General features: G+C 49.6%; 12 protein-coding genes across 12 annotated transcripts; 8 read left to right on the top strand and 4 right to left on the bottom strand.

Moving 5' to 3' along the window:
* Window positions 1-15: 15 nt before the first annotated feature.
* On the top strand, window positions 16-1,589 carry N7516_003704 (serine/threonine-protein phosphatase 2A activator; the record flags this gene model as incomplete). The annotated part of the gene is made up of 3 exons (XM_057216424.1): window positions 16-635; window positions 700-1,051; window positions 1,104-1,589. 3 exons carry the CDS (start codon window positions 16-18, stop codon window positions 1,587-1,589), a joined length of 1,458 nt encoding a protein of 485 aa, XP_057078307.1.
* Window positions 1,590-1,836: 247 nt separating this feature from the next.
* On the top strand, window positions 1,837-2,233 carry N7516_003705 (uncharacterized protein; the record flags this gene model as incomplete). The annotated part of the gene is made up of 2 exons (XM_057216425.1): window positions 1,837-1,883; window positions 1,975-2,233. The coding sequence occupies 2 exons, from the start codon at window positions 1,837-1,839 to the stop codon at window positions 2,231-2,233; spliced, it is 306 nt and encodes a 101-aa protein (XP_057078308.1).
* Window positions 2,234-2,307: 74 nt separating this feature from the next.
* Window positions 2,308-4,159, top strand: zrfD (putative plasma membrane zinc ion transporter; the record flags this gene model as incomplete). Its single annotated transcript, XM_057216426.1, has 4 exons — window positions 2,308-2,560; window positions 2,615-3,688; window positions 3,749-3,848; window positions 3,901-4,159. 4 exons carry the CDS (start codon window positions 2,308-2,310, stop codon window positions 4,157-4,159), a joined length of 1,686 nt encoding a protein of 561 aa, XP_057078309.1.
* Window positions 4,160-5,187: 1,028 nt separating this feature from the next.
* On the bottom strand, window positions 5,188-6,367 carry N7516_003707 (uncharacterized protein; the record flags this gene model as incomplete). The annotated part of the gene is made up of 2 exons (XM_057216427.1): window positions 5,188-5,475; window positions 5,534-6,367. The coding sequence occupies 2 exons, from the start codon at window positions 6,365-6,367 to the stop codon at window positions 5,188-5,190; spliced, it is 1,122 nt and encodes a 373-aa protein (XP_057078310.1).
* Window positions 6,368-6,659: 292 nt separating this feature from the next.
* Window positions 6,660-10,200, bottom strand: N7516_003708 (putative DNA damage repair protein Mus42; the record flags this gene model as incomplete). The annotated part of the gene is made up of 2 exons (XM_057216428.1): window positions 6,660-10,096; window positions 10,146-10,200. 2 exons carry the CDS (start codon window positions 10,198-10,200, stop codon window positions 6,660-6,662), a joined length of 3,492 nt encoding a protein of 1,163 aa, XP_057078311.1.
* A 328-nt stretch (window positions 10,201-10,528) lies between these two features.
* N7516_003709 (FKBP-type peptidyl-prolyl cis-trans isomerase) lies at window positions 10,529-12,124 on the top strand (the record flags this gene model as incomplete). Its single annotated transcript, XM_057216429.1, has 3 exons — window positions 10,529-10,615; window positions 10,672-11,109; window positions 11,174-12,124. The coding sequence occupies 3 exons, from the start codon at window positions 10,529-10,531 to the stop codon at window positions 12,122-12,124; spliced, it is 1,476 nt and encodes a 491-aa protein (XP_057078312.1).
* Window positions 12,125-12,994: 870 nt separating this feature from the next.
* On the top strand, window positions 12,995-14,518 carry N7516_003710 (putative RING finger domain protein; the record flags this gene model as incomplete). Its single annotated transcript, XM_057216430.1, has 4 exons — window positions 12,995-13,096; window positions 13,155-13,639; window positions 13,692-14,132; window positions 14,194-14,518. 4 exons carry the CDS (start codon window positions 12,995-12,997, stop codon window positions 14,516-14,518), a joined length of 1,353 nt encoding a protein of 450 aa, XP_057078313.1.
* Window positions 14,519-18,278: 3,760 nt separating this feature from the next.
* On the top strand, window positions 18,279-18,551 carry N7516_003711 (uncharacterized protein; the record flags this gene model as incomplete). Its single annotated transcript, XM_057216431.1, has 1 exon — window positions 18,279-18,551. The coding sequence occupies one exon, from the start codon at window positions 18,279-18,281 to the stop codon at window positions 18,549-18,551; it is 273 nt and encodes a 90-aa protein (XP_057078314.1).
* Window positions 18,552-18,771: 220 nt separating this feature from the next.
* Window positions 18,772-21,159, bottom strand: N7516_003712 (mitochondrial intermediate peptidase; the record flags this gene model as incomplete). Its single annotated transcript, XM_057216432.1, has 1 exon — window positions 18,772-21,159. One exon carries the CDS (start codon window positions 21,157-21,159, stop codon window positions 18,772-18,774), a length of 2,388 nt encoding a protein of 795 aa, XP_057078315.1.
* A 183-nt stretch (window positions 21,160-21,342) lies between these two features.
* Window positions 21,343-22,302, top strand: N7516_003713 (MICOS complex subunit MIC26/MIC27; the record flags this gene model as incomplete). Its single annotated transcript, XM_057216433.1, has 3 exons — window positions 21,343-21,400; window positions 21,484-21,576; window positions 21,655-22,302. The coding sequence occupies exons 1-3, from the start codon at window positions 21,374-21,376 to the stop codon at window positions 22,300-22,302; spliced, it is 768 nt and encodes a 255-aa protein (XP_057078316.1). The 5' UTR covers window positions 21,343-21,373.
* Window positions 22,303-22,550: 248 nt separating this feature from the next.
* N7516_003714 (uncharacterized protein) lies at window positions 22,551-23,728 on the bottom strand (the record flags this gene model as incomplete). Its single annotated transcript, XM_057216434.1, has 3 exons — window positions 22,551-23,357; window positions 23,411-23,494; window positions 23,555-23,728. 3 exons carry the CDS (start codon window positions 23,726-23,728, stop codon window positions 22,551-22,553), a joined length of 1,065 nt encoding a protein of 354 aa, XP_057078317.1.
* Window positions 23,729-23,909: 181 nt separating this feature from the next.
* Window positions 23,910-24,768, top strand: N7516_003715 (RNA methyltransferase; the record flags this gene model as incomplete). Its single annotated transcript, XM_057216435.1, has 4 exons — window positions 23,910-23,983; window positions 24,032-24,130; window positions 24,182-24,474; window positions 24,524-24,768. 4 exons carry the CDS (start codon window positions 23,910-23,912, stop codon window positions 24,766-24,768), a joined length of 711 nt encoding a protein of 236 aa, XP_057078318.1.
* Window positions 24,769-25,008: the final 240 nt, after the last annotated feature.

Consider the following 25,008-nt stretch of genomic DNA (forward strand, 5'->3'; position numbering starts at 1 on the left):
AAGATTTTATCAAACATGGCTAACCCGGTTATTCGTGTTTTGTCCACTGTGGACTCTACACCGCATGCCTTTATCAAACCCAACAAAAAGATCCACGAGTCGCAAGATGTATCGACTTTCCTGACCTCCAAAGCCTATACTGAGATCATGACGTGGATACTACAACTCAACCGATCTATGTTTCCACTGAAGTTGGCCGATGACACTATACAAACTTGGACTCTCAACAGCGATGCGATACAATACTCCGCTCCGGTCCGACAATTGCAGCGGCTTCTCTCGAAACTCGAAGATATCATACAAGAAGTTCCACCAGATACCGGCCCGCGGAGGTTTGGAAACATAAGCTTTCGAAGATGGTCTGAAGTCGTTGAAAGTCGCGCATCCGACTTGCTAAAGGAATGCCTACCGGCCGACATCTTGGACAGGGGATCGTTGGGTGAGGACACAACGGCGGAGACGGAGTTGAAATCATATTTCTTGGGCAGCTGGGGAAGTGGCCAGCGATTGGACTATGGTACTGGCCATGAACTGAGCTTTCTAGCCTTCCTGGGTGGAATATGGAAGCTGAATGGATTTCCCAACGCCGGTCCAGGAGTGGAGGAACGAGCTATCGTGGTCGGGGTGATCCATCCGTGTGTCCACCAAGAATCTACCACACCGGATATGCTTCGTCCCTTACTGACTGTTATTACCTAGATACCTGGAACTTGTCAGACTACTCATTAAGACATACAATCTTGAGCCTGCTGGCTCGCATGGCGTCTGGGGACTTGATGATCATTCCTTCGCCCCTTACATCTTTGGGTCTGCACAGCTATCGCCTGCAATCAATGATACTGATCTAACTCCCGAAGAAGGCTCACTCCCCAATGCACCCGACCCTGGCGGGGTCGCCAATGCAAAAGTTGTTGAAAGGGAACGCCAAACTAATCTATATTTCTCCGCTATCGGTTTCATTTATGATGTGAAGAGAGGCCCATTCTGGGAACACAGCCCCATGCTGTTCGATATTTCTGGAATTCGAGCTGGCTGGGGCAAGATCAATAAGGTTCGCGGTCTTGATACTCAGTAGAGATGTTCACGCTGACCGGTCACACCAGGGAATGATCAAGATGTACAACGCTGAAGTTCTCTCAAAATTCCCCGTGGTGCAGCACTTCCCTTTCGGATCCCTATTCAGCTGGGACCGTGATCCAAATGCGCCTCTGCCCCCTTCCACGGTTCATGCCACATCTGGTCCTCAGGCACGCCCTGTTGCGCCGGATTCTGGCCACCCTTCTGTTGCCGCTACCCGTCCTATGCCCGGAGCTGGCACTCAGGCTCCCTGGGCTAAGCCCGCAGCAGGCGCACAGACTGTTCCCCCGATGACCTCGACAGCAGCCCCATGGGCTGGGGCGAGAAGAGAGGGGGCCCCAAACCCAGTGCCTAGTGGTGCGACCAGAGTTCCCTCTGCTCTTCCGGATCCTTCAAGGATGCCTCCAGGCCCCATGGCACCGACGAGAGCACCTTGGTCTGCTCAGTCTCGGCCTTCGCCTTCACAAAATGGAGATGCCGATGTGCATACCAAGGCTCCCTGGGCAAAATGATCATGAAGAAAAATAATACGAATAGTTACCAATATACACTTGTTGGGGTATTGTAACAACTAGTTCCTATATCAATTGGCAGACACCCATCAACCCACAGTTGACTCCTATGTGCTATTCCCCATGCCGGTGCAGTAGTAATGCGCTCTGGGGACCACCTGGGTACGTACATTGTCTAAGAATATATCTATGATAAATTCTTTGGTCATAATGGTCTTACTATAAAGAGAAAGGGTGGGAAAAAAAGATGACAAACCCAGCCAAAGAGTGCGAAATTCTCAAGTTCAGTCTAAAGTAGGTGTGACTCGTGGTCGACATCCCAACTAGACCACACAGGTTTCCGCGTTTACCACTACACTGATTTTGATATTTAACCAACACTCAGGCAACAAGGCACCCAGTTCCTATATATATATTATCAAGATGTTCAGAACACCCAGAACGTCATATTATTAGTAACCTCGGTTCCACATCACAGCCTTCCCATTGCCTCTGATATGCGTGGCTCGGCCAATACCGGACCGAATAGGCTGTCTGGACGAATCACAGCGATGATTGATTGCCCACCGCCAAGAAATATCGGGCCGGAGCCCACCCAGTGCCAAGCCCTCGCCTTAGGTATGCTCATTTGGGGGGCGAGGTGATTATAATTTTCACCTGTCACATTGAATCCAGACAAATAGGTTAGAAGTACTATACTGTCCAACATTGTGACATCATGAATTGCCCATCTCGGACTGACGACACCTTGCTGCACGATGGGTGGAATCAGAGCCCGCGCTTCCTTTCTCCAGACCTAACCACCCGCCAAGACCTCAATGGCATCTCAAACACCCGCGAGAACAAAGACGATGAGTCTGGTCCAGGCACTTTGCAGGGAAGCTCCAATTGGAAGGGCATTCCTGCGCTAGAGGAAAAGGATGCAGGGGATCATCTTGGCTTGGGGTGCGAGGCGTCCCTGACAATGTCAGGTATGAACAGCAAGCTTCTTATATCCAAGTGTTAACCTTCTAACAAGTAAACAGGACGCCTCGCTCCCCAAAATACTAACGTTGGAATCAGTCATAAAGGACTGAACCCAAGTAACAATATTTTCCTATCATCTCAGAGTATCAAGGCTTGGGCCTTGTGGCTCCTCTCCGTGCTTCTTGTCTCAGCAGTCATCTCCTTCGACAGTCTGAAGCGGTATTTCACAGCTAAACAACCAATCATACTGGAAGCACCTGCTGTACAGCAGTATACAGAGCCAGTCAAACGATCAAGTTGCGCCCAGGGAGGTACTCGTGGTGCATACGACCTACCTCTACATGTCGCGGCCCTCTTCATCATCCTAGGCACTTCAAGCATTGCATGTGCATTCCCCATTCTTGCAACTCGATTCCCGCGGATGCACATCCCACCCGCGTTCCTTTTTTTCGTCACTCATTTTGGAACTGGCGTCCTCATCGCCACGGCATTTGTGCATCTCCTTCCGACGGCGTTTACTTCGCTGGGAGACCCATGTCTCTCTAATTTCTGGACAAAAGACTACCCAGCCATGCCGGGCGCCATTGCCTTGGGTGGTATATTCCTCGTGACGGTCATCGAAATGGTATTCAGTCCAGCCCAGAAAATCTGCCGTGGAGGAAACAAGGTCCCAGCCGAAAGGCCAGCTTCCTGCCCTGCGGATGCGGCGACAGATCCAATTCAAACCCTTGATGTCCCTAGATATCCCGAGCATACTAGATCACCGAGCTCGCACTCCGCTGGGATGGATGGCGGATCCCATTTGCGAGATATGGGTCCGCTAATTGGAAGATCTGCGAGCATAAGTCGAGCTATCAATCGCATGGGCGAAGGCACTGAAGATATAGTTCGCGTTGCATCTGCATCTAATGTGCGAACTCACCACGAGAAGGATAACGGGGCTATACAGACAGACGTGGAGCGTCATGACGATACCTTCGCCTTAACTCCTGAGCAGAAGCAGAAGAAAGAGACCATGCAGGTCTACCTTCTTGAGATGGGCATTCTTTTCCACAGCGTATTTATCGGCATGTCACTCAGTGTATCGGTTGGGAATGAATTCGTGATTCTGCTGATTGCCATTGTATTCCATCGTGAGTTCTTCGTGTCCATCAGGTCAGTTGGAACAGTGCATTTAACTAAATCAACGACAGAAACATTCGAAGGCCTGGCGCTTGGATCCCGCATTGCCTCACTTCCCTGGTCAGAAAAGCAAATCCAGCCCTGGATCATGTCCCTTGCGTACGGATGCACGTAAGTTAATTCTCCACTCACACCGGACTGAATGGTGCTGACAAAGGTCCAGAACCCCAATCGGGCAGGCTATTGGCCTCGCAACCCATACACTTTACAGCCCCGACTCGGAGGTCGGTCTACTCGTTGTTGGCGTCATGAATGCCATGTCAGCGGGACTTCTGATTTTTGCCTCGCTTGTGGAGTTGATGTCGGAAGACTTCCTCAGTGACGAGAGCTGGCGCATTCTCCGTGGGAAGAGAAGGGTTTATGCTTGCATCCTGGTATTTTTGGGTGCTTTCTGCATGAGCATCGTCGGTGCCTGGGCCTAAACACCCTGGGTTGTAGATGCTCTGGAGAATATTTCGTCTGTCTCAAACTGGACAGTCGAATTCCTCCGTCAATAAAATCGCCACTGGTCTGGCTTTCGGGTGTGAGCCTGTATAAGAACGTTGGTTGGGGACGTTGTTATAATTGGCTTTCCAGTATATATATATATAGAGTGAAATATAGACACTAGCAGAAAGGGTTGGTTGTAACCCCCAAAAGTCAAGTTCGTGAGAATTTATTCCATCTCCTCAAAACGGAGTAGAAAATATTATTATCTAAAACAATAGGATTGCTCTATGATATTAGAATATCCAACCGGGTCCTAGGTAGAGCTACTTCACTGTTATACCCCGAGACGAGCTGAGGGAGGAGACTGATAGTGAAGGGCTAATATAGAAAAAAAGAGCCAAAAGAAAAAAAGTAATCCGTCCCAACTACTCCTGGCGAAGGTCGAAACCCTGACCAGTTTCACCATTGCATAGGCTTCCTAATGCGGTATCACCCGTGGTCATTGTTCCACCTAGCAATCAGATGACCTCATGTCTCTCACCCACTCGGCCACCCAGGGAGGATTTTGGCAGACTACTTTGACCTAGAGTCAAGTAGACCGTCTGGGAATCATTTGAACAAGATATCTATTAGCTAGTATTCACCATTTACCGCGCAACCTTGCTGGGCCCTGCTCCCTCGTTCATATTCCTCGAAGAGCCAATCACCTGAGAATCATTGAAACAAGATATGCATTAGCTAGCATTCACTTTTCACCACCCACCCCACCGGGCCCTTCTCTCTCGTTCATATTCTTCTTCATTGTAGCCATCCCATTCGGCACGCAGATCACTGGCTGTCCGGACCGAACTATCCACCCGTTGCCCTCGGAAATGGACATTTCCATAGCAGCTGATCATCCCAACAATGTCACCATCGCCCAAAAACTCAATCCAACCTTCCTGGTTATCTTGGATGCTCATTTGACCCTCACTGGTCTCCCGCCCACGCCACTTAAACCGAATCTTGTCAAAGGAGGGCCTCATAGGTCGTTCTGGCATCCACAGTACACCCTCAAACATCCCGAAGTCGTATTCCCCCAAACCTCTTTCCCGTTAAGGCGGAGGGATAAGGTAATTCCGTCAGATGGCATAGCGTGTGGCCACTCGTTTTCAATATCGGGGGCACGAACTTCGTACGTCCCATTAAGTAGACCCAGGGTGCGTTTCAGGGTTCGAGGTGGGGATGGTGGGTCTGAGTATGCCTCGGACTCGTTCGCATCCTCAATGTCCATCTGGTCATCTAAAGCATCATAAAGGCGCTCTCCTTTCTGCTCAATTAAGTTAGTTACGTGCCATTTACGTTTGTCAATGGGAGAAGATAATTACCATCCCGCAGGCGACTTCGTACGAGGGAGGCACATCCTGGTACCCGGGCTGCCCAGACCACCCACTCGGCTCGGGGTGGTTTCTAGTGGGCACATTCGTATTGGATTGTGTCTGTTTGCCATACACGCGGCGTTTGGCGGTCTGTGGTTGATTGGGTGTCCCCTCGTCATTTGAGGCTCTCTTTCTCTTGGCTGGGGCAGTTGCGGTTTTAACAGCAGCAGCCTTAGCAGCAGCAGGTTTGGCCGCAGTGGCTTTGGAAGCAACGGACTTGGGTGCGGTATCTTTCTTTGGGGGAGCAGCTTTAGGCGTAGCAGCTTTGGTAGCCGCAGTTTTAATAGTTGCAGGTTTGGCAACAGCCTTGGTCGCAGCAGGTTTGGCCGCGGCTTTGGCTTTGGCTGTGGTAGTCTTGCTCTCGGTCGTTTTGGACGCAACAGTCTTAGAAACTGTAACAGTCTTGGTGGTAACAGTCTTCGTCGATGTGATCTTGGTATTAGCCTGTGGCTTTTCCTCCGAATCCTGTTTCTTCCATTCCTTCTTCAGATTCTTTTCGATTTGTAGGCTTTCCTTGGGGACACTCAGGGCGCCGGCTTGCACGGCTTTCAGAAGTCGCATCTTGGCAGTCGCCTTGACCTTTGACGGTGGCAGGCCATAGTGAAGGAGCTGTGCTTCATACCAATGGCCTGGGTGGTCTGGTGTGCTATTGTCTGTAGTCGCGGTATCGTAAAGGGCTTTTATTTCAGCTGGAGCTGCACGGCGGTGGATCTGTCCTCCCGACGCGGCGACATAGAATGTGTCAATATTGTATGAGAATTGGCCGTTGGTGACAGGGGGCATGATGGGTTCAGTGTAAAAGCCGTGAAGATACGGGGTGAGAAGATCAGTAGAAGATAAAGATAGGGGGATCAGATATTGACAGATGTACCGATGTGGGGGCGGACCACAACTCCACCTTGATCTGCCTCATCTTTACCCCTCGAAGTTTATTTTCTTCCATCTTCATTGTTGCCACTTTTCTCAGGTATTGATCGTATTGTATTGATGCATAACTATCTTGATTATTGACCTTTGTAGACTCATTTAGGGATATATACAGTCAACGATGTTATGTTTAACATTTGGGTATCATTTACGAAAAGTCCACTGGAGGGAGTCCCCTCTGTTCCAGGGCCACCTGGACACTGTACTGCATGGTCTCTATAGCCTCTTCCCAGCTTATAGTTCCCTCGGGTTGGGACCCTTGTGGTTCTTTAGATCCCTGCTGGGAATGATCACCCACCAACCACATCAACCAACGCACCACTGAAACGGCTTTGTCCACATCCTTCTCTTGCAATGTCACACTGGACAGATATTTACATAACGAAGTAACGTCATCACCATATGGACCGCCAGCCGCAAAGACTTCATGCCATGAGCCAACGGCATCTCGCAAATCTGGTAATTGAGACAGGCGCCGTGATGTAAAGACGGGACGCTTGGGGAGAGGGGGTAGAGGTAGAAGTTTCTCTACGACAATTGGTGCAGGAGGAGCTTCCTGTGCCCGAGGTGGAGGTATTTGTGCAGGTTCAGTGGCTCGCGAGCGCTGTTGCATGCGAGAGCGGTTTTGCTCCTCGAGGAGTTCTTGTCTGATATCTTCAGGTAAAGCAGCAAGAAATTCGGCTGAAGCTTCGGCTGGCTCTTCGATATTTGGTGACGCCTGTCTAGACAAGGCCTCTTCATCAATACCAGCAGGTACGGCCGCTGGGCGTGGAAGAACGAACCCAAAGCTGGATTGGTTCAGAGGCCTGGGCTTAGGCTTGTTGACAATCGTTGCTGACTTAGGTGGGCGGCCACGCCTCTTTTTAGGGGGTGAAACCGGCCTTCTCGGCTTGACGAAACTGGATGTTGATGGGCGTAGCTCTGGTACTGCCGGCGGCGACGGCACAGTGTTAGTGGCTGGGTGGTTATAATATCCCAATACTTCTTGGCGGACATCTTCAGGCAATGCCGCCAATGCGTCTGGGTCTAGTTGGGACTGCGGGGGAAGGTCTGCTTGGATGGGCTGTCGTGATTCACGTGGGAGAGGACAAGGAGACCCAGAGCGAGAATCCTGTCGCGGCTTTGCTTGTGCAACAAGTCTTGACCTGATATCCGTGGGTAACTCGGCAAGGACTTTGGGATCTGCTTGAGTGGGCATAATAAACTGGGACCCCGAGGTGTTGAGTGGCTTGTGGGCACTATCGCTGAGTACCGGATCTGCTTGAATACGAACAGAGTCATCTTTCTGCGGACTCTCCAGCTCGTCGGGGTCTGCATCTGGAGTGATTTTCTTGCGAGGTGGAGACTTCTGGAAGTTAAGTTGCCGCTGGCTGCTCTCGGGGCCTGAAGGGCCTGAAGGGCCAGACTTTATAGGTTCAAGTTTAGTCATTTGTACACCCAGACCTCTCAAGTCTCCAGGTGAAAAGTTGAAACTTCTCAACATCGATATGGCTTCTTTCCCAATGACTTCCGGTACATTGGTTGCAACACCAAGAGCGACGCTCTTGTTGAATGTATCACACTTTCCATGGCCGAGATGCTTAACCGGTTCCAGTGGAGCGTCCATCGATCGACGCATGATCTTTAGGGTGAGCTGTTTCCCCTTTACCAGATTTTCCATCAATCTTCGATTCAGCTCCTCGCACAGAGAACGCACAAAGTCATCTGCTTGGTCCTGATTGACAAATCGAATCCCCCAGTTGACCTCGGCAGAAACAGATTTCCTTATGGTTTGATCGCCGACTTCTGTTCGGTCAATTCCGCGAGCGTACTCCCACAGTTTAATTCCAGTTTTGGGACCCAGGCCAGATATCAGTCTCTCCTTCGGGAGATCTCTGATATCTTTGACAAACCTCACACTCAGCTCTTCGAGTTTAATTGCCATGCTATTGCCCACTCCAGGAAGATCACGAACCGTGAGATCTCCAATAAAGTCCAGAACAGCATCTGGCTTTAATTGAAACTGCCCAGCAGGCTTGGCTTTTCTGAGAGACACCTTTGCGAGCAGAATATTGTTGCCAATTCCGACAGAGACTGCGCATCCGGTTTTCTCTTTGATTGAATCGCGTAAGCCTTGGGCAATTTCGTCCGCTTTGGCTTGCTCGCGGTAAATTGATCCTTCCGATATAGCCTTTCCATCTGAGCCGCCAGCTTCCACACATAAATTTGTGACGTCAATTAAAGCCTCGTCGATACTAACACTCTGTACGGTACCATCAATGGCAAGTATCGAGGTGTAGAACTTGCGACTCGCATCTTCATAGGCAGGGAAATCATAAGGCAGGACGTTGAGTTCGGGGCATAATTGCAAAGCACCTTTCATCCACATCCCATTCTTAACACCTCGAGCACGTGCAGGATAATTACAACTAGCAATCTCGGAGCCTGATCCGGTGCCATGGGCGATAGCAACCGGCTTGTCTTGGAGCTCCGGGTGATTTAGAACTGAGACAGCTGCAAAGAATGAGTCGAAATCCACATGTAGAATGTACCGTCTTGATCCAAGCACAGGTTTCTTTTTCGATATCCGAGATTGTGCATTTTCCTTCGTTGCAGCCTGGAGTTGGGCTTTCAGATCTGCCTTCCAGGTTGACAGATGATGGAGGCGAGACTCTCTATAATACTGCTGCAGGAATTCCGGGTTGACAACAGAGGACTTCTGCATCCTTGGGTCAGAAAGGAGCTGGGCGTTGTATTCTTCAGAAGTCAAAGCGGGCTTTGTTTGGGCGAGAGGCGAGGTTGATTCGAGGTCAACCAATGGATCTGGCGAAGTGGGCACTTGATCGGAATTGGGAGCTTGGTGTGGCATTGTGAATTGGGCTATATCACTGGCTGGTGTCTCTTCTTGATGCCGAGGGCCATAAACTTCCTCCTCTTTCTGCATAGTAAAGCTAGGGAAGTCTCCATAGTCCGACTGGGATGGCTGGCTCGACATGATTGGTGTGCCCATCTGTGAGGCTTTGGACCGGGTGGACGGGGTCACAGGCTTTGATGAAGAGCCAAGACCCTCTTCGGTTTTGCTCATATCTCGGAGCTGAGGGCTATACCAGCTGGCCCTTGATTGGTCTTTGTAACCTGTGCGAGGGCTATTCGTCTGGCTGGTAAACCGGCCATCATCAAACTTGAGCACCCTCTGGGCTTGACCTTCGTCTACTATTCTAAATTCATCCCATGGCAGCAGACGTCCTGCTTTGATACTGTCTGTCACCCACGCAGGTTTCACAATACGGTAGAGGCGGAACTCTTCACGCTTCTTGGGTGTCAGAGCACTGGCAATGATATGAGTGGCGGCAGTCTTTCCATCTAGATATTGAAGGAATCCACCTCCATGGCTGACAATCAGACGGTGCAGATCTTGCAAGGAAGGTTGGGTGTACCCATTGACATGGGCAACTACACCACGGAATATTGGTGGGCAATCGCCAGCTGATGCTCGAATTTCCGCGTCAAGATTCTGCAATTTCATTTTTTTCCGGCGCATGTAGTCCCCGAACCCGCCGAAGCTGGAGGCCTCATACTCCTCTCCTCCTTCATCATTGAAGTCATCTAGACACAGTCAGATAAGAGCAGAGACTGATATTTGGAGTCAACGTACGATTCTCAATGCGTTTGCGCACTGCACTAGAGTTTATCTCATGACGGGAGCCCATGTTGGGCTGCAGGGACCATCATGACCGATAAGAGAGTATAAGACAAAAAGAGAGCAGGCGTTACCCTTTCGCACGAAGCTCGGAAATCGTCACGTGCATCCAAGCTTTCAGAAAACGGTCACCAGTGGCAATACATAAGCGGTGAATGACTAGTTGATATTATTGATCGATTTTTTTTTTCTCCAATTTTTTGCCGCATCTGTTGCTTGGTAGCATCTTTTCTTTTCTTCTCTTTTTCTTTCCTTCATCCACATCTGTTTCCACGTGGTTCATTCTTTTTTGAACTTGATCATTTTTCTTCCCCCTCGATCTACTCTGATTATTCACAATGTCTGCTGTTCAGCCTGTCGCAGTCTACGCGCTCCGGGTTCCTCCCGGAGCCATGGTTCAAGCAGTCCCCAACGCTGCTGCTTCGGTCAGTCTTATTGTGATCATCAATTAACTGATGACTTGTGCTAACATTGAATCTAGTTCCGCATCAGCATGGCCGCTATCGATCCCGATGAGGCCCCAGAGTACGAGGATGACCAGGACTCTAGCAAGCCTTCCCGCTCCACTCTGAAGATTGTTCGCGCTCCTCCCGGTCTTGACCTCGATGGAGATGATGAGGATGATGAGGACTACAGTGATGAGGATGAGGAGGAATCTGATGACGAGGAGGAGTCCAATGGTGGCCCTAGCGACAAGGAGAAGGCCCGCAAGCTTAAGGAAGCTGCTGCCCTCAAGGACCTCGAGGACGCCATGGAGGAAGATGATGAGGAGGAGGGTGATGATGAGGACTTCGATCTGAAGGCTGCCATCTCCAAGCTCATCAAGGGTAAGGGCCCGGCCCTTGACGATGAGGACTCCGAATCTGAGGAGGGCCTGGAGCTCGATGAGAACGTTATCTGCACCCTCAGCCCCAGCCAGGTAAGACCAACACCCTTTTTTGTTTCACAACTCGTTGAATACATATGTCTAATATCCCCCTTAGAACTACCAACAGCCTCTGGATATCACTGTCTGCGAAGGTGAGCCCGTGTTCTTCAAGGTCACCGGTAACCACACTGTCTTCCTGACCGGTAACTACGTCATTGGTCTCGATGATGGTCACGGCCACGACCATGACCACGACCACGATGATGAGGAAGAGGATGACTACGACCTGTCTCCCGATGAGGATGAACTCGACATGGATGACCTTATGGCCATGCAGGATGATGATGAGAGCGATGACCTTGATGAGCTTGAGGACCCCAGAGTCACTGAGGTCGAGAGCGAGGAGGAGGCCCCTAAGCTTGTTGAGTCCAAGAAGGGCAAGAACAAGCGCGCCGCTGAGGAGGAAGCCACCCTCGATGATCTGATGGCTAAGGCCAACAAGGCCAAGTCTAACAAGGCTGAGGAGCCCGCCTTGACTAAGGCCCAGCAGAAGAAGCTCAAGAAGAACAACGGCGATGCCGCCGCTGTTGAGCCTAAGGAGGCCAAGAAGGACGCTAAGAAGGAGGACAAGAAAGAGGACAAGAAGGATGCCAAGACCGACAAGAAGGTCCAGTTCGCCAAGAACCTCGAGCAGGGCCCTACCCCCTCCGGCGACAAGCCCACTGGCACTCTGGGTGTTAAGGAGATCCGTGGAGTCAAGCTAGACGACAAGAAGCTTGGCAAGGGTGTTGCTGCCAAGAGCGGTAACACCGTCGCTATGCGCTACATCGGCAAGCTCGAGGACGGCAAGGTCTTCGACTCCAACAAGAAGGGCAAGCCTTTCACCTTCAAGCTCGGAAGGGGCGAGGTGATCAAGGGTTGGGACATCGGTGTCGCCGGCATGGCTGTCGGTGGTGAGCGTCGTATCTCCATCCCTCCTTCTCTCGCATACGGCAAGAAGGCCCTCCCCGGCATCCCTGCCAACTCCAAGCTTGTCTTCGACGTTAAGCTCCTCGAGATCAAGTAAACTGCTCGACATTGCCATCCGTCTTTTCATCGGGGTGTTTGAGGTTACCGGTTCAATTGCATCATTCCTGTGATATCCATTGCTGTCTCTTTTTTTCAGTTCACTCCCCCACTGAGATGATCGCGTGGAATTTGTATCCCTGCATGGAAAAAGTGACCATTTATTGCTGTTTATTATATACTTTGTACTAGTTTCTTTATGAATTGATCATATGACTGAGTCTTAATCTTTATTTCATCCGATATTTTTATAAAATATATATATAGTTGATATATATAGGGCTGTATACGTCGCTTCCTTGCCCTTGCGTCGCAACAAATTCCCCGGTATGAAACCGCATGTTAAATAAGAGAAAAATAAGGCTGCCTGATGCATAGTCTTCTATTTTTATAGATATGAGACTAAAACTAAAACTAAAACTAAAACATGAGTAATTATTCTTTGTTTCATACATATGTAGTCTCGGGTATAACTAAGTGTAGTGGTTTTTCCCTTTGCCTTTTTGAGGCTATGGAGGCGATTGCTGATCAACGTCATTGCCTCTTGCCGACCTCCAGAGAGCCTCCAGGTAAATCGACTAATCACTTCCAACTCTTTCTTCCTTTGTTTTCTCACACGTTGGCTGCCACGTTGTGATACATTCATTTCCCCCAATCTCATCTCTCCCGTCTGCCTCCCCCTGTTATCCTTGTTCTCTCTGTTCTTCTTTATCCAATAAAATCATGGCCATCTACCCAACTGTGATCACTTCCCGCAGATAAGGCAATGACTCGTGACTGATCTCTTATCGATTATATCAGCTTCAATCATAACATCTGCGTTGTACAACATCTCAGAATTCTCTAGGTTATTATCAGTCTGTGTCGCGATATGGACAACGGCGACCGCATGTTATGCCATGCCTGTGGCGGGGTCTGGATGAAAGATGATGATTTGACGTGCCCGCATTGTGAATCCGACTTCACAGAAATAGTACAGTGAATGCTTTCTCTCTTACTTTATTTGATTCTAACACTGTCTCTTCCTCAAGGTTGAGATTCCCCCAGAACTGCCTTCAGAAGATTCCCCCACACACCGTGCCGACTCCCCGTCGCCTCCGCGCGTCAACCCGTGGATAGACCACAATCCATGGGAACGAGACACACACGAACGGCAAAGCCCTGGGTCTCTTGGGACTCCTCCATTTTCCTCGTTACGCACCTATAGATCGCCCGACGGCCGTTTTTCATTCAGCAGCGCAACACTTGATACTGGAATGCCTGCCGGTCCACGCCACAATGGCCCGAACCCTATGGTTCCGGTGATGATGCAAAGCTTCGACACAATTTTACAAAATTTAATGGAGCCAAACCCTCGTGGGTACAGGGGATTCGGAGAGGACCCCTTCCATCCCCAATCATCTACCTCTCCCGACTGGCTCGAGGACGACCACCTCACAGGCCATCACCCAGGCCTATTTCCCCGCAATGCAGATGCGGCGCAACCTAGTAACCGCAACCCGATGGATATAAATGAGTACGCAATGGCTCTATCTCTAGTGGTTGTTCGCAGACTAATTAGGATCTAGGATCATGGATGCCATTCGTGCTGACATTGGCGTACAAACTACACAACGCCCACGTGGAGCTCGTGGCCTGGGAAACCCACATGCTCTTTCGATATTGTCTGCCATTCTCAACATGGGTCGAAACGGGGATGCAGTATATTCGCAAGAGGAGCTCGACCGAGTCATCACACAACTGATTGAGACTAATGGAGGGTCCAGCACCGCGGCACCCCCAGCATCAGATGCTGCCGTCCAAGCTTTACCAAAGAAGAAGGTTAATGAAGAGATGATGGGATCTGACGGGAAAGCAGTGTGCTCAATTTGCATGGATAACGTTGAACTCGGCTTGGAAGTCACTGTGTTGCCATGCACGCACTGGTTTCATTTTAACTGCATCCATGCATGGCTGACCCAACATGACACTTGCCCACATTGCCGGCGAAGCATCAATACAAACGTAGCGTAAGTCTATGCGAGTGGTATGCACAAACTGAGAACCTTCAGCTGACGGCATATTCCACAGAGGCGGGGATGGCACCTGCGAGAATCCGGTAGTGATCCAGGATAGTCCTAACCAATCGAGATCCCAGCGACGTCACAGTTCTACACGCACTGCGCGCAGCGGTCGATCCTCGTTATCTTCATTGCAAACCCGACTTTCCCCACGAATTTCACCGCGCCGGTCCCCTACGCCAGAGGGGGGCAATCTAGCAACCGACGGTCCAGCCGAGGTGAGGGTGGCAGTGGAGGGGGTTCACCAATTGGTTCACGAACCGATTCGGAAGCAGCGCATGAGGATAATCATATCAACTATGATTTGCACGCGGTGGGCCTTTTTTCCCCCTTGATTTTCGGAAAGTTTTTCACACCATGCTTCATTTGTCAGTTTTAGCGGTTCGGCTGGTTCGATTGCTTTTTCTTTCCTGCGATTTTTCTATTCCCCCATACCCCTTTTCCTGGTGACTTTCACACCGTGCGACGGGGAATTGAAACCAGCCTAGTCTTTTGCGAGAGTCTGTCTTGTTAAAGCTGTGCCTTCCTCTACCACATGTACATACTCATATGTCACATTGTCATTTTGCCTTTGTATTAACCAGGGCACATACCATAGGAACATTCTCTTTTTTAAGCAGATGATGAAGAATTGTTTCGTGTTTGAAAGTAGTACCTAGCTGCAACATCATGATCGGCCTCTCCTTGCATCGGCGATACCACTGTTCCGGCTTATTTATATGAGTGCCTTTTGGGTGTGGGTACGCTGCCTTTTTGTCGTTGTGGACACATCTATTACTTATATATCTCATCGGTAATTGGGCGGTATCCCTCTATAGATGTGGTTTTCGTTTATATATCATTAAAGAGCAATTTATTTCATCCAACTGGGCTTGTGGTTTAGTGGTATAATACTCCCTTAGCATGGGAGTGGTCCGGGGTTCGATTCCCCGCGAGTCCATTTTTTGGCTTTTGTTTTACACCCTCTCTTTTTGGCCTTACCTAGGTATTTTGTCAAGATGAAGCTTATAAAAGATTCTAGTCTATTTGACATATACTCTTTTTTACCAAGTATCGGGTGTTCTTTATCCATGGATGCCCTTGGCTTTTGTACATACGTATGTAAGTACTTTGTACTCAATAGTTAGCTTTAACTTCCATAACTAGTCATTTTGTGTTAAATTCTACGCACTATTTCTATGTTTCTTTCTGGTTGTGTGTGCATTTGCTTGTATGTTTCGGGTGGCTTTGCTTTTTTATTTGACGTCCTGATTGGTTATATATATCGAAGGCCTGCGGGTTGAGACGTATGGTCGGGTTTTTGTCTTGGCGGCTGAGCCGGAGAGCTAACGTGGGTAAGGCATACATTTATTTCTATGTTGGAATTGATTCTAAGCCCGCGATTACTTCCTGGTGGACCTGCCAGCTTTCTACTGGGAATCATGATATTCTCTAACTGTCAGAGATACCTCTACGTATGTTGTAGTGTTTTTCCTCTGCCAGGTGGGGCTTTCCTATCTTGGCTGCCGCCGCTTTATGAGGGCGCTCAGAGTCCGACTGCTCAATGTAGTCACGTACTATCTTACTATCTTACTAACCGAACCTGAACCGAATCTGAACTGAATCTGAATTGAATCTGAATTGAGTCTGAATTGAATCTATAAAGTATATAGTATACAAATAGTAAATACTCCAAGAAGGCAGTAATGAACTAGGCGGTGAGGTAATAACCAATGAGAGAGTTATGTGTTGGATGGCATAACTACTTAGTCGCCCGTACATATATCCACGGCAACACAATCATCCTTGCCGCCACACATCCAAACCTTGCAACTGCAAATCCAAAATGCGATGGGTGGTTTATCTCCGATTTTTACGCTTTTAATATTCTCCCGAAGGGCCTCGGGGGAAGCCAAACCTGGCTTACAGCGGGAGAAACTGGTACAGAAGTATAATTCCTTTCTCCACGGTAACCCGTTTCAAGACCGAAAGGTTTGCCTAGATCGTGAGATACTGCAGGAGAAAAGGATTACTGAAGTGACTGTAGTTCACTCGAGTGAAATGATCGCTCGGTTTTTTGAGAAGGCGAAAGAGGCATCAGAGCTCGCTAAGCGAAATCGTGACCCCTTCTTTTACTCGTCTTTTGTCACGACTTATTACTAGATGCTGGGAATCAATCGAAGGGGCTTAGTATACTCCGACTAAAGGGTGTACCTGAGCCAGGCGTATCTGTTACTCTTGTCACAACCGCTTGCTATTCCGGGGGATGGACAACGTCTCCCGACCTTAACCAAACTACGACCGCAGCAGCTGGTGATGAAAAGCAAGATGAAGCCACCTCTCACTCCTGGAATGAGTCTTCAAGTATTGGGAGATTCTGGCCTTGCTTCGGACACGTCCCAGGCGCAACAATCCCTACAGCCAGAGAACCCTAATAGTGTCCAAACTTTGACCTATAATGCCTTCTACGAGTCTGTGTGGAGCACATGCGCGAACAGCGCCACGCGACTTTGGAGTTCCCAAAACTTCAGTCTCAGTGTCATATATCACTTGAGTAAAAAAATGCGAATTTGGTGGTCAGTGGCAGTGACAGCGTGAACTAGATGATTATGGAACTCCCTCGAGCCTCAGGGCTGAGAGGGGTTACCTACCTAGGTAGGGAATTGCATACAAATCTACATGATCAGGACTTGTGTCCCACCTAAACCCCCGCTTTTTACCTTTCTGATAGTCTGATTTGTTGGTCCGAGAAAAAAACACTGCTCTTGTTTATCCTACTTCGCTCCGCTCGGCAAATAGTATAGTTAGTATACTCGGTGACCAAGGGACCTTGGGAGTAAGATCAGGCTGTTCAATTAGAGCGCTCTAGTCTCAGTGAGCAAAAAGCGGCAAGGACTGAGCACTAAGAAGAAGTGGTAGGGGAAATCAAGTACGTACCTAGGTGGGCTTCCCATGGATATATATATCATTGACAAGTTAATTCTCTCTAATTAATATGGGTGGATTTCATATATATATATACATCAACACCTGAACAACGTCCACGATTCCTCCCATACCTGAAGAGCGTTGCAGATAACTTATCAAGGACAACATGTTCTTACTTTCCAAGGTTCTAAGGTTCTTCGTGCTAAAATAGACGTCGGGAAAGTTATCTCTCTACTTCACTTCGTTACTGCCTATCCCTCTACATTTCTTTACAATAACCCATCATGGACCAACGACGATCCCTTAACATCAGTGATAAGTCCACCCAATCAACCGCCAGCTCAATAGCGAGAAACGCCCAAATTGCGCAACGCTTCATTGATGCCACCGAACTTGCAATGATGCCTGACTCTACCATTCTTCAATAATCACTCAACTTGAACTCAGTTATCTCTACCACATCCTCATTTAGCCGGCGTTTCCGGGAAGCACAATCTCGGCCAGATTTACAGGACATTAACCAGATTGGAATTGGATTACAGGGCGTCGTGTTCGAACAAGTTAGCAAAGAGTTTGTGTTCAAGAAAGAAAAACCAGGCAATGAAAGTCGACTATCCAACCTATACCATAAGTACAAAATCCACCTCGATGTCTCAGCAGCTTTTAAACGCTACCAGAGGATGACAGAGACTGAGGTTATAGTTCCTAAGCTTATTGAGTTTACACAAACGACACAGCAGAGCTCATTCTAGGATAACGTTTTCCCGAAGATACCTCTCGAATATCGTACACGCGGCGATATCATAAAGATGCAGCGAATCCTTCCGCTACCTAAGATTGTCCGGCCAGCTTTAATTGCTTATTTGTGTCTTGAAACCCCTAAGACCAAAGGCCTTCTAGATAACCCTTAGAACAAACACTGCCTTACACGGATCTACCTCGGTAAGGCTAATGGTCCGTATTACCCTAAAGTACCCCTAAGAAACTTACCTCTCTACCTTGATACTATAAAAAAGATTGGAATCGAAACAACTAGGCTAGCAACTACGATAGGAAAGTCCTACGCAACCTTATATTAGGGCTCTGCTGTCAATAGCGATAACGTCGAGTTCGTATTTGGGACATTCGCCTTAGAGACGGGTAAAGATCAGTTAAGAAAGATCGGACCGCCAACGACGTGCGATCGGAATGTTCTTCCTAGACTTCGGCCAGTGCGAGTCGGTTGACTTAAGCGAGGATCCCCAAACAGTTTACCAAGCGTTCAAGGGCGCTATGGTAATGGGTGACAACCAGAGTTTCATTCCGCACTTCTCAAACGACCCTAAACTGTTTGCAGCATTTAAGAAGGGCTACAACGAAGCGGGAAATGTTATCCTATTGGACAAGGGGCTCAATGATATTTTCAGCGTGGAGGATTTTATGCAGCAGTATGAAGAGTATGCGAAGGACTTTCTATGTTAGCTCTTGTCTCGGACATTGCATCCAACTGGATTGCCTAACTAGTCTCTTTTTGGATATGGTTCACATGTAAGCATTTTGTCCACGGTGGATTAGCAGTTCAAGCCTTGAGAGTTTAATGAAAAGCAAGGTCGAATCATATCGTGAACTTATGTTTATTTACAAAGCCATATATGGCAAATATAGATGTATCAAAAGGCAATAAAAGTACACTGGTGTCACATTATCCAGACACACCTTCACGTCCGAGGCCCCAGCGACCAACCTCACGCATGGCCTCGTCACCACCTTCAGCTAGCCGTCCGTTCGTGTTAGAGGGGTTGCTGCTTCCCAAGACACCGGCCACACATTGCCAGCCATTGCGGCCACCACCCCAGCGGAGAACTTCATTCTTGTATCGCTCACCAGCGGCACGATCAGTTGCCGCCTGGCCAGACTGGAAGACGTCCTGCCAGAGTTTGTTCGCGATCGCCCGATCAAATATATAGCTGTAGTACGTGGCACCGTAGCCATACAAGTGGCCGAAGAAGCCCTGCCAAGAGGTACGTGGCTGGACATTGTTTGGGTCGGGTAGACTGGAATGCTGGGAAAAGACTCGATGATAGATATCGGTGGAATTAATGCCAGCCGAGCTAACTTCAGCTGGGATCGAGTGATAGGCTTGATCAACGAGCGCCATGAGGATCTGTGCTTCGTTCTCAACGGCACCATAGATGGACCCATGCGCAGTGCGGTCGAGCTCCATGCTCTGCATCATGCTCTCGGACAGAGGTTCGTCGGTCTTCCAGTGTCGCGCGTAGAGGCGTAGCACCTCGGGCGCAGTCGCAAAGCTCTCCATCAGTACGGAGGGAAGTTCGGCGAAGTCGGTGGCGCACCGAGTACCGGAGATGGACTGCAGAGGCGTTTGACCCAGGATGGAGTGGACAGCATGGCCCATCTCGTGGAACAAGGTGCGAACGCTCTGCTCGCTCAAGAGAGTTGGCTGGCCGGTTCCATTGGCCTGAGGTTCCTGGAAATCACATACGAGAGCAATGGTTGGGAGTTGGCGCAGGGTGTTAGTTACCGGATCTACACCAGTAGCCATGCCATCATTTGGGTGCGCAGATTGGTTCATAGAGGCACACTCGGCGATCTCCTGTGCGGAAATTTCGCGCGAGCAGCGCAGAGTAAAGTGAGCCGGATTTGGGTGTTTGCTCGGCCGTGTAAACAAGTCACAGTAGACGACTGCAATATGATTCTCCGACTCGTCCACTACATCCAATCGACGAACGTCTGGATGCCAAGTCTCACCGGGAGATGCTTCATGAGGGACTAGACGCACACCATACAAACGGTCAAAGAGTCGAGAGAGACCTTGCATCACGGTACCCAAAGAAAAGAACTCATTGATAACACCCATGTGTCGAGAGCGACGGGCTTGGGAATACTCTAGAACGCGCTTGTGAACGTAGTATGCATGGTCCCAGGGCTGCAGGGAGGAGCTTCCCTTCAAGCTCTGTAGCTTAGATAGTTCTTCCCGGACTGGACCTTGGTTGCTGGACACAAGCGAAGTCAAGAAGTTCGATACTGCTTCGGGTGTCTTGGCCATTTTGTCGCCGAGAGTCATGTGTGCAAAGCTGTTGTAGCCCGTGAGTTGTGCCAACTCTGCCCTCTTCACTAGAAGTTCCTCCAATCTTTGAATTTGGCGCTTGCTGGATGTTCGAGTGGCAAGATAGATGTCTTTGCGAACATCTTCGTCATGCACTGAGCGGAGAGCAAGTCGAGGGACGACACCCATAGTTGGAACTGGCGCCTTCTTATTCCACCGCTTGATTTTGGAGATAACCATAGGATCCAATCCCTGGAGGCTGTTGGCACCAAAGACCACCTGGGACCTTGCAGGCTCCGCGCCATTCATGAAATCGGAACCTAACTGGCTCACATCATTAGAGAGATTTACGAACCGCTGTCTGACATTGGGTGGCATATGAATTGCAGAGTTCGAAAAATCCTTGTTGAGGATCTGTGCCACGATCCGTTCTGCCTCGGTCCAGTATGATGTCACGTCGGGGTTGTTCAAGGCCTTATTGAGCTGTTCATGAAGCCCCGTAGTTGTGTTCAAAACGTTCATATATTCAAACATGAGAGCCCACGCCTGCGTGGCTGCTTCTTGTATCCGCGGATCGGGGTGAATGGTTCGAATGAAGTCGGACAGATCGATGACGCGACACAGGAGATCGCTTAGCTGGTCAAGGTCTCGTGCTAGGGCCCTGTATTCTTCAACCGTGGAGGCGGCAAGCACCTTGGCTACAATAGCCTGGCATCTCTGTAGCGAGACATTTGCGAATGTCCGAAAGCCCTCGGGGCTTGTCAGGTATTGGTTTTGGACCAATCCAGCTTGCCTTGGGACTGTGGTGGTGCGCTGCTGGGAGAACTCATTCCAAAATGGTTGGGAATCAAAAACGCGGCGCAGAGTGTGGTCATCGGACTTCTTCCTTGGTGCACTGTTATCTGCTGGAATGTACTCAAACGACGTTGACGGAGAAGATGCGGCGCTCTCGAAGGCTCGAGATTGGGGCCGCAGACGCAGGCATTTCCGACATGTCCATGTTCGTCGCAAAGGGCGAAGCATTGTAGATACTGTATTTAAAATAGATTTAAACCATCGGAAATTGTAAATTCATAAATCCTCTATTGAAAGAAACATCGAGTCAAGGAGAACGGGCAATGACGGAGTTTTCTGGAGGTTCCGCCGAGCCGAAGAATTCCCGTCTTGCTCCAACACGACTTTGCTTCATCCTCACTACCAGCTCTTCCCCCCTTCTCGTCTTCCCCACACCCTCAGGATGTCATTCCGGCCGATGTTGCAACAGGTATGCATTTTTATATTTGTTTGCTCTCTAGTTGGATGCAATTGATCCCCCAATGTCCTGTTCCCATGCTGACTTGTGCCCAGCGGGCTGTGGCTCCGATCGCAGCCACTCTCCTCGCGGGAGGTATTGCTCTGTTCCCCAAGAAGACCGCATTCGCAGAAGAGCCCCGAGACAATGTATGATCAGATCTGTTCCTAGCTTTATTGAATGTCCGAGGTGGCTTGGTCTGACACACGACTGCTTCCCTAATATAGCGGAAACCTATCTACGATGACTTCCCAGCCGACATTCCTGAACCCTCCAAACCCTCTCAGCTTGCTGCGCCTGCCGCACCTGCCGCACCGAAGCTGATCTCCGCGCCGGCTGCGCAACCCGCTCCCTCTTCGCCCACCCCGACAGATATCCTGACCGCTCAGGTCCGACAAGCTCGCCTCTTCCTCTACTCACACTCCCTTGCCGCAGAGCAGGGCTTCAACAACTTCCTGTCTCGGGCCCTCAACATCGAAAACTGCTTCACCAACACCGTTGCCTCACTCGCACCTTCTGCCGAGTCCGGCGAGCGTCTCCTGCCCGGTGGTGTCTATGTCGTCGTGACCGCCATGGCCGGCTCGATTGTCTCGCGTAACCGTGGCATCTTCCTCCGCACTGCATCGCCGCTCGCTTTCGGCACTGCTGCCGCCTACACCCTTCTGCCCGTGACGATGCGGAATGTCGGAGACTTGGTTTGGGACTACGAGAAGAAGGTCCCTGCTGTTGCGGAGAAGCACTTGGCTATCCGTGAGCGTGCGGAGCACATCTGGTTCACCGGCATTGCGCACAGCGGAATGGCGCGCCAGATGATGGAGGAGAAGATTGGTGACACTCGGAAGAAGTTGGAAGAGCTGGTGAGCAAGGGACACTAAATATAGCCCAGTTGCTTGGGGCTATAGAGCGGATTTATTTGTTGCATATGTACGCCTAGAACTCGTAGATCCGAAGACATAACCGGATTGATTCCTTTTGTTTGAATCGTTCAGTCATAAAGTGGGTGATCTGACAAGAGCACCTATGAGCGTACGCTTGAAGATGGGAACAGGTAGCTTGCGATGATCGACATAATTTGATTTCGTCATACTCTACATTAAATTGATTTCTGTTTTCTCTAAGCCATTCATTCTTCCTCCGCAGGTCCTGGTGATCCTTCCGGCGCAGGGCTCCCCGAGTGAGGGGGCGGGCCTCCCACCTTCGGCGGCGGAGGTAGAGGAGTACCATGCCGTGACGGCGCATAGTCTTGCTCCCGACTTTTCTCTTCACCCTCGGCAAAGTAATCATCAAAGGCTCTGTTGGGCGATGCCGCTGGCCGTGATTTCCCTGCTCGACGGCTGGCGGGGGATCTGCTCTGTAACGGCGAGGCACCTCGTCCTTGAGCGGAGGCCAGGGGCGGCGGTGCTGCGATATTTGCTGGGACTAGGAAGTTACCTGACGGAGCTGCCATGCCCGGGATAGCGCTTGCAGGGCCACCCACTGGGGCAGCAGTGCCATCCTCGCGTGTCTCGAATACAACCTCCCCTGGTCCCTCGACCTCTTCTCCAAGTCCAATTGGTAGTCGGTGAAGAGCACCGTATCCCAACTCTGCACCAAGGGCGCCTTCGCCACCCCAACCTCTGGTAGGAACGAGCTCGACCTCACGAACCACATCAAATTCGCTGTTGTAAACCCAAAGAACCAGTGTGCGGTTTAGATGATCTTCAACCAACTCCCCCAGTGCCGACTCCCCTCTTAACGTCCCGCTGGGGGTTCCAATGATATAGTCTGAGTAAGGAAGCAACCCGGCTTGGTATGCGGGACTGAGTGGCGATGGAATTGCAATAACATGCCAGATGTTTTGCGTAGAGGAGAGGGGGGCAAGCTGCAGCGCGAGGCCGAGGGAGGGGTTCGTTGGTGGTATAGGATGAGTGACTGTGTGTGTTCGTTGACCCTGATAGTATATAAAATTAGCTTGAATCAAAGGTACCATTTCAGCATCCTTACCTTCGCACTCCACACTTCAAGTGTCAAGCTTCCCCCAGCGCAATTTCGGCATTCTGTCGCGAAGAGGTTTGGGTCCGGATCTTCCTGTATGTCAGTGTGAGCGAAGCTATAATGCTGGGGAGAGAAATGTTCCTCTATACTTACAATTGTATGACCGTTGATACCCACGATAAAGTCAAACCATGGCTCTAGAGGCAGTTCTGGGTCTTTGTTGCGGAGGACCTGGAAACCGAATACGTTGTCACTAGGGCCGTTGCGAGGCTGTTGACCAGGCTCCCCATCTAGCCGGCCGATGAAGCGATTTAATGCGCCGAACATAATTCCTCGCTATAATTAAGATTGCGAGAGGTGATCGAATGAGGCTGAAATGGGGAAGCTGTGGTTGTGTTTACCTCGTGCAGCTGGCCAGATAGGTAGGTGCAAACCATGCAAACACCATCCCGTCTTTATCAGTTATCGAGAATCGATTGATCAACTCGCTTTATCGCTGCATTCTATCATGGCCGACGAAGACGCGCCTCCAGAGGTGCATCACTACAGCAGTTTGCACGAAGTGCCCTGGGACATCCAGAAGTAAGTGCCACTGTCATCTAAAAATACAAATGCTAACCCAATTACCAGCTACTGGGCACAACGCTACCGGATCTTTTCCAAGTACGACGATGGTGTATGGTTGACCGACGATGCTTGGTTTGGCGTCACGCCAGAACCAGTCGCCAAGTTCGTTGATCTTTTTCTATTATGCCAGATGCCCTGCTAACATTTATTCAGCGTAATAGCTTCACAGATTGCCGAATCAGCACCTGCTGAGCGCAAGGTTCTTGTGGATGCCTTTGCTGGCGCAGGCGGAAATACCATTGCATTTGCCCTGACCGGAAAGTGGAAACGAATCTACGCGATTGAAAAAAATCCTGCTGTGCTTAAGTGCGCAAAACACAATGCGAAAATCTATGGGGTGGAGGACAAGATCACTTGGTTTGAAGGCGATTGCTTTGAGGTTCTCAAGAATCAACTTAAAGAACTGGCGCCGTACAGTGTTGTCTTTGCTAGCCCTCCCTGGGGAGGTAAGTCCCACCGAATCTTTGCTTCTGTGGCATAAACTAAATATAACAGGCCCGGGATATCGTTCAGATCAGGTATTCAACCTGAAGACCATGGAGCCATATTCCCTCCAAAGATTGTATGATGAATACTCAGTATTCAGCAAGCACATGGTTCTTTACATTCCAAGAACCTCTGATTTAAAACAAATTGCAAAGCTAGTCCCTGATGGCGACAAGGCTACAGTAATGCACTATTGCATGGAGGGTGCAAGCAAGGCGTTGTGTATTTTCTATGGAGACTTCAATGTGTCATGACTTATGGTTGCTATTCATTTGACAATAATGTCATGAAATGTATTTTTACTTCCAAATATGTTTTATTATGTTTTATTCATTGTTTTCTATTTGAACCCATTGAAGTATTGAACTTCAGGCATAAGCTGATTGCCTTATCGGGTTAGCGTGAACCGGTCCCTTGCGCATTAGCCTGGACGCCCGTTTTCTCTCTTCAGCCATCTGTCCGACACGCCCCTCCTCCTCTCCTCTCTCCTGCGC

Source organism: Penicillium verrucosum, assembly GCF_028828655.1.
Source record: "Penicillium verrucosum strain IBT 35672 chromosome Unknown utg000001l_segment0_segment0, whole genome shotgun sequence".
Classification (NCBI taxonomy): domain Eukaryota; kingdom Fungi; phylum Ascomycota; class Eurotiomycetes; order Eurotiales; family Aspergillaceae; genus Penicillium; species Penicillium verrucosum.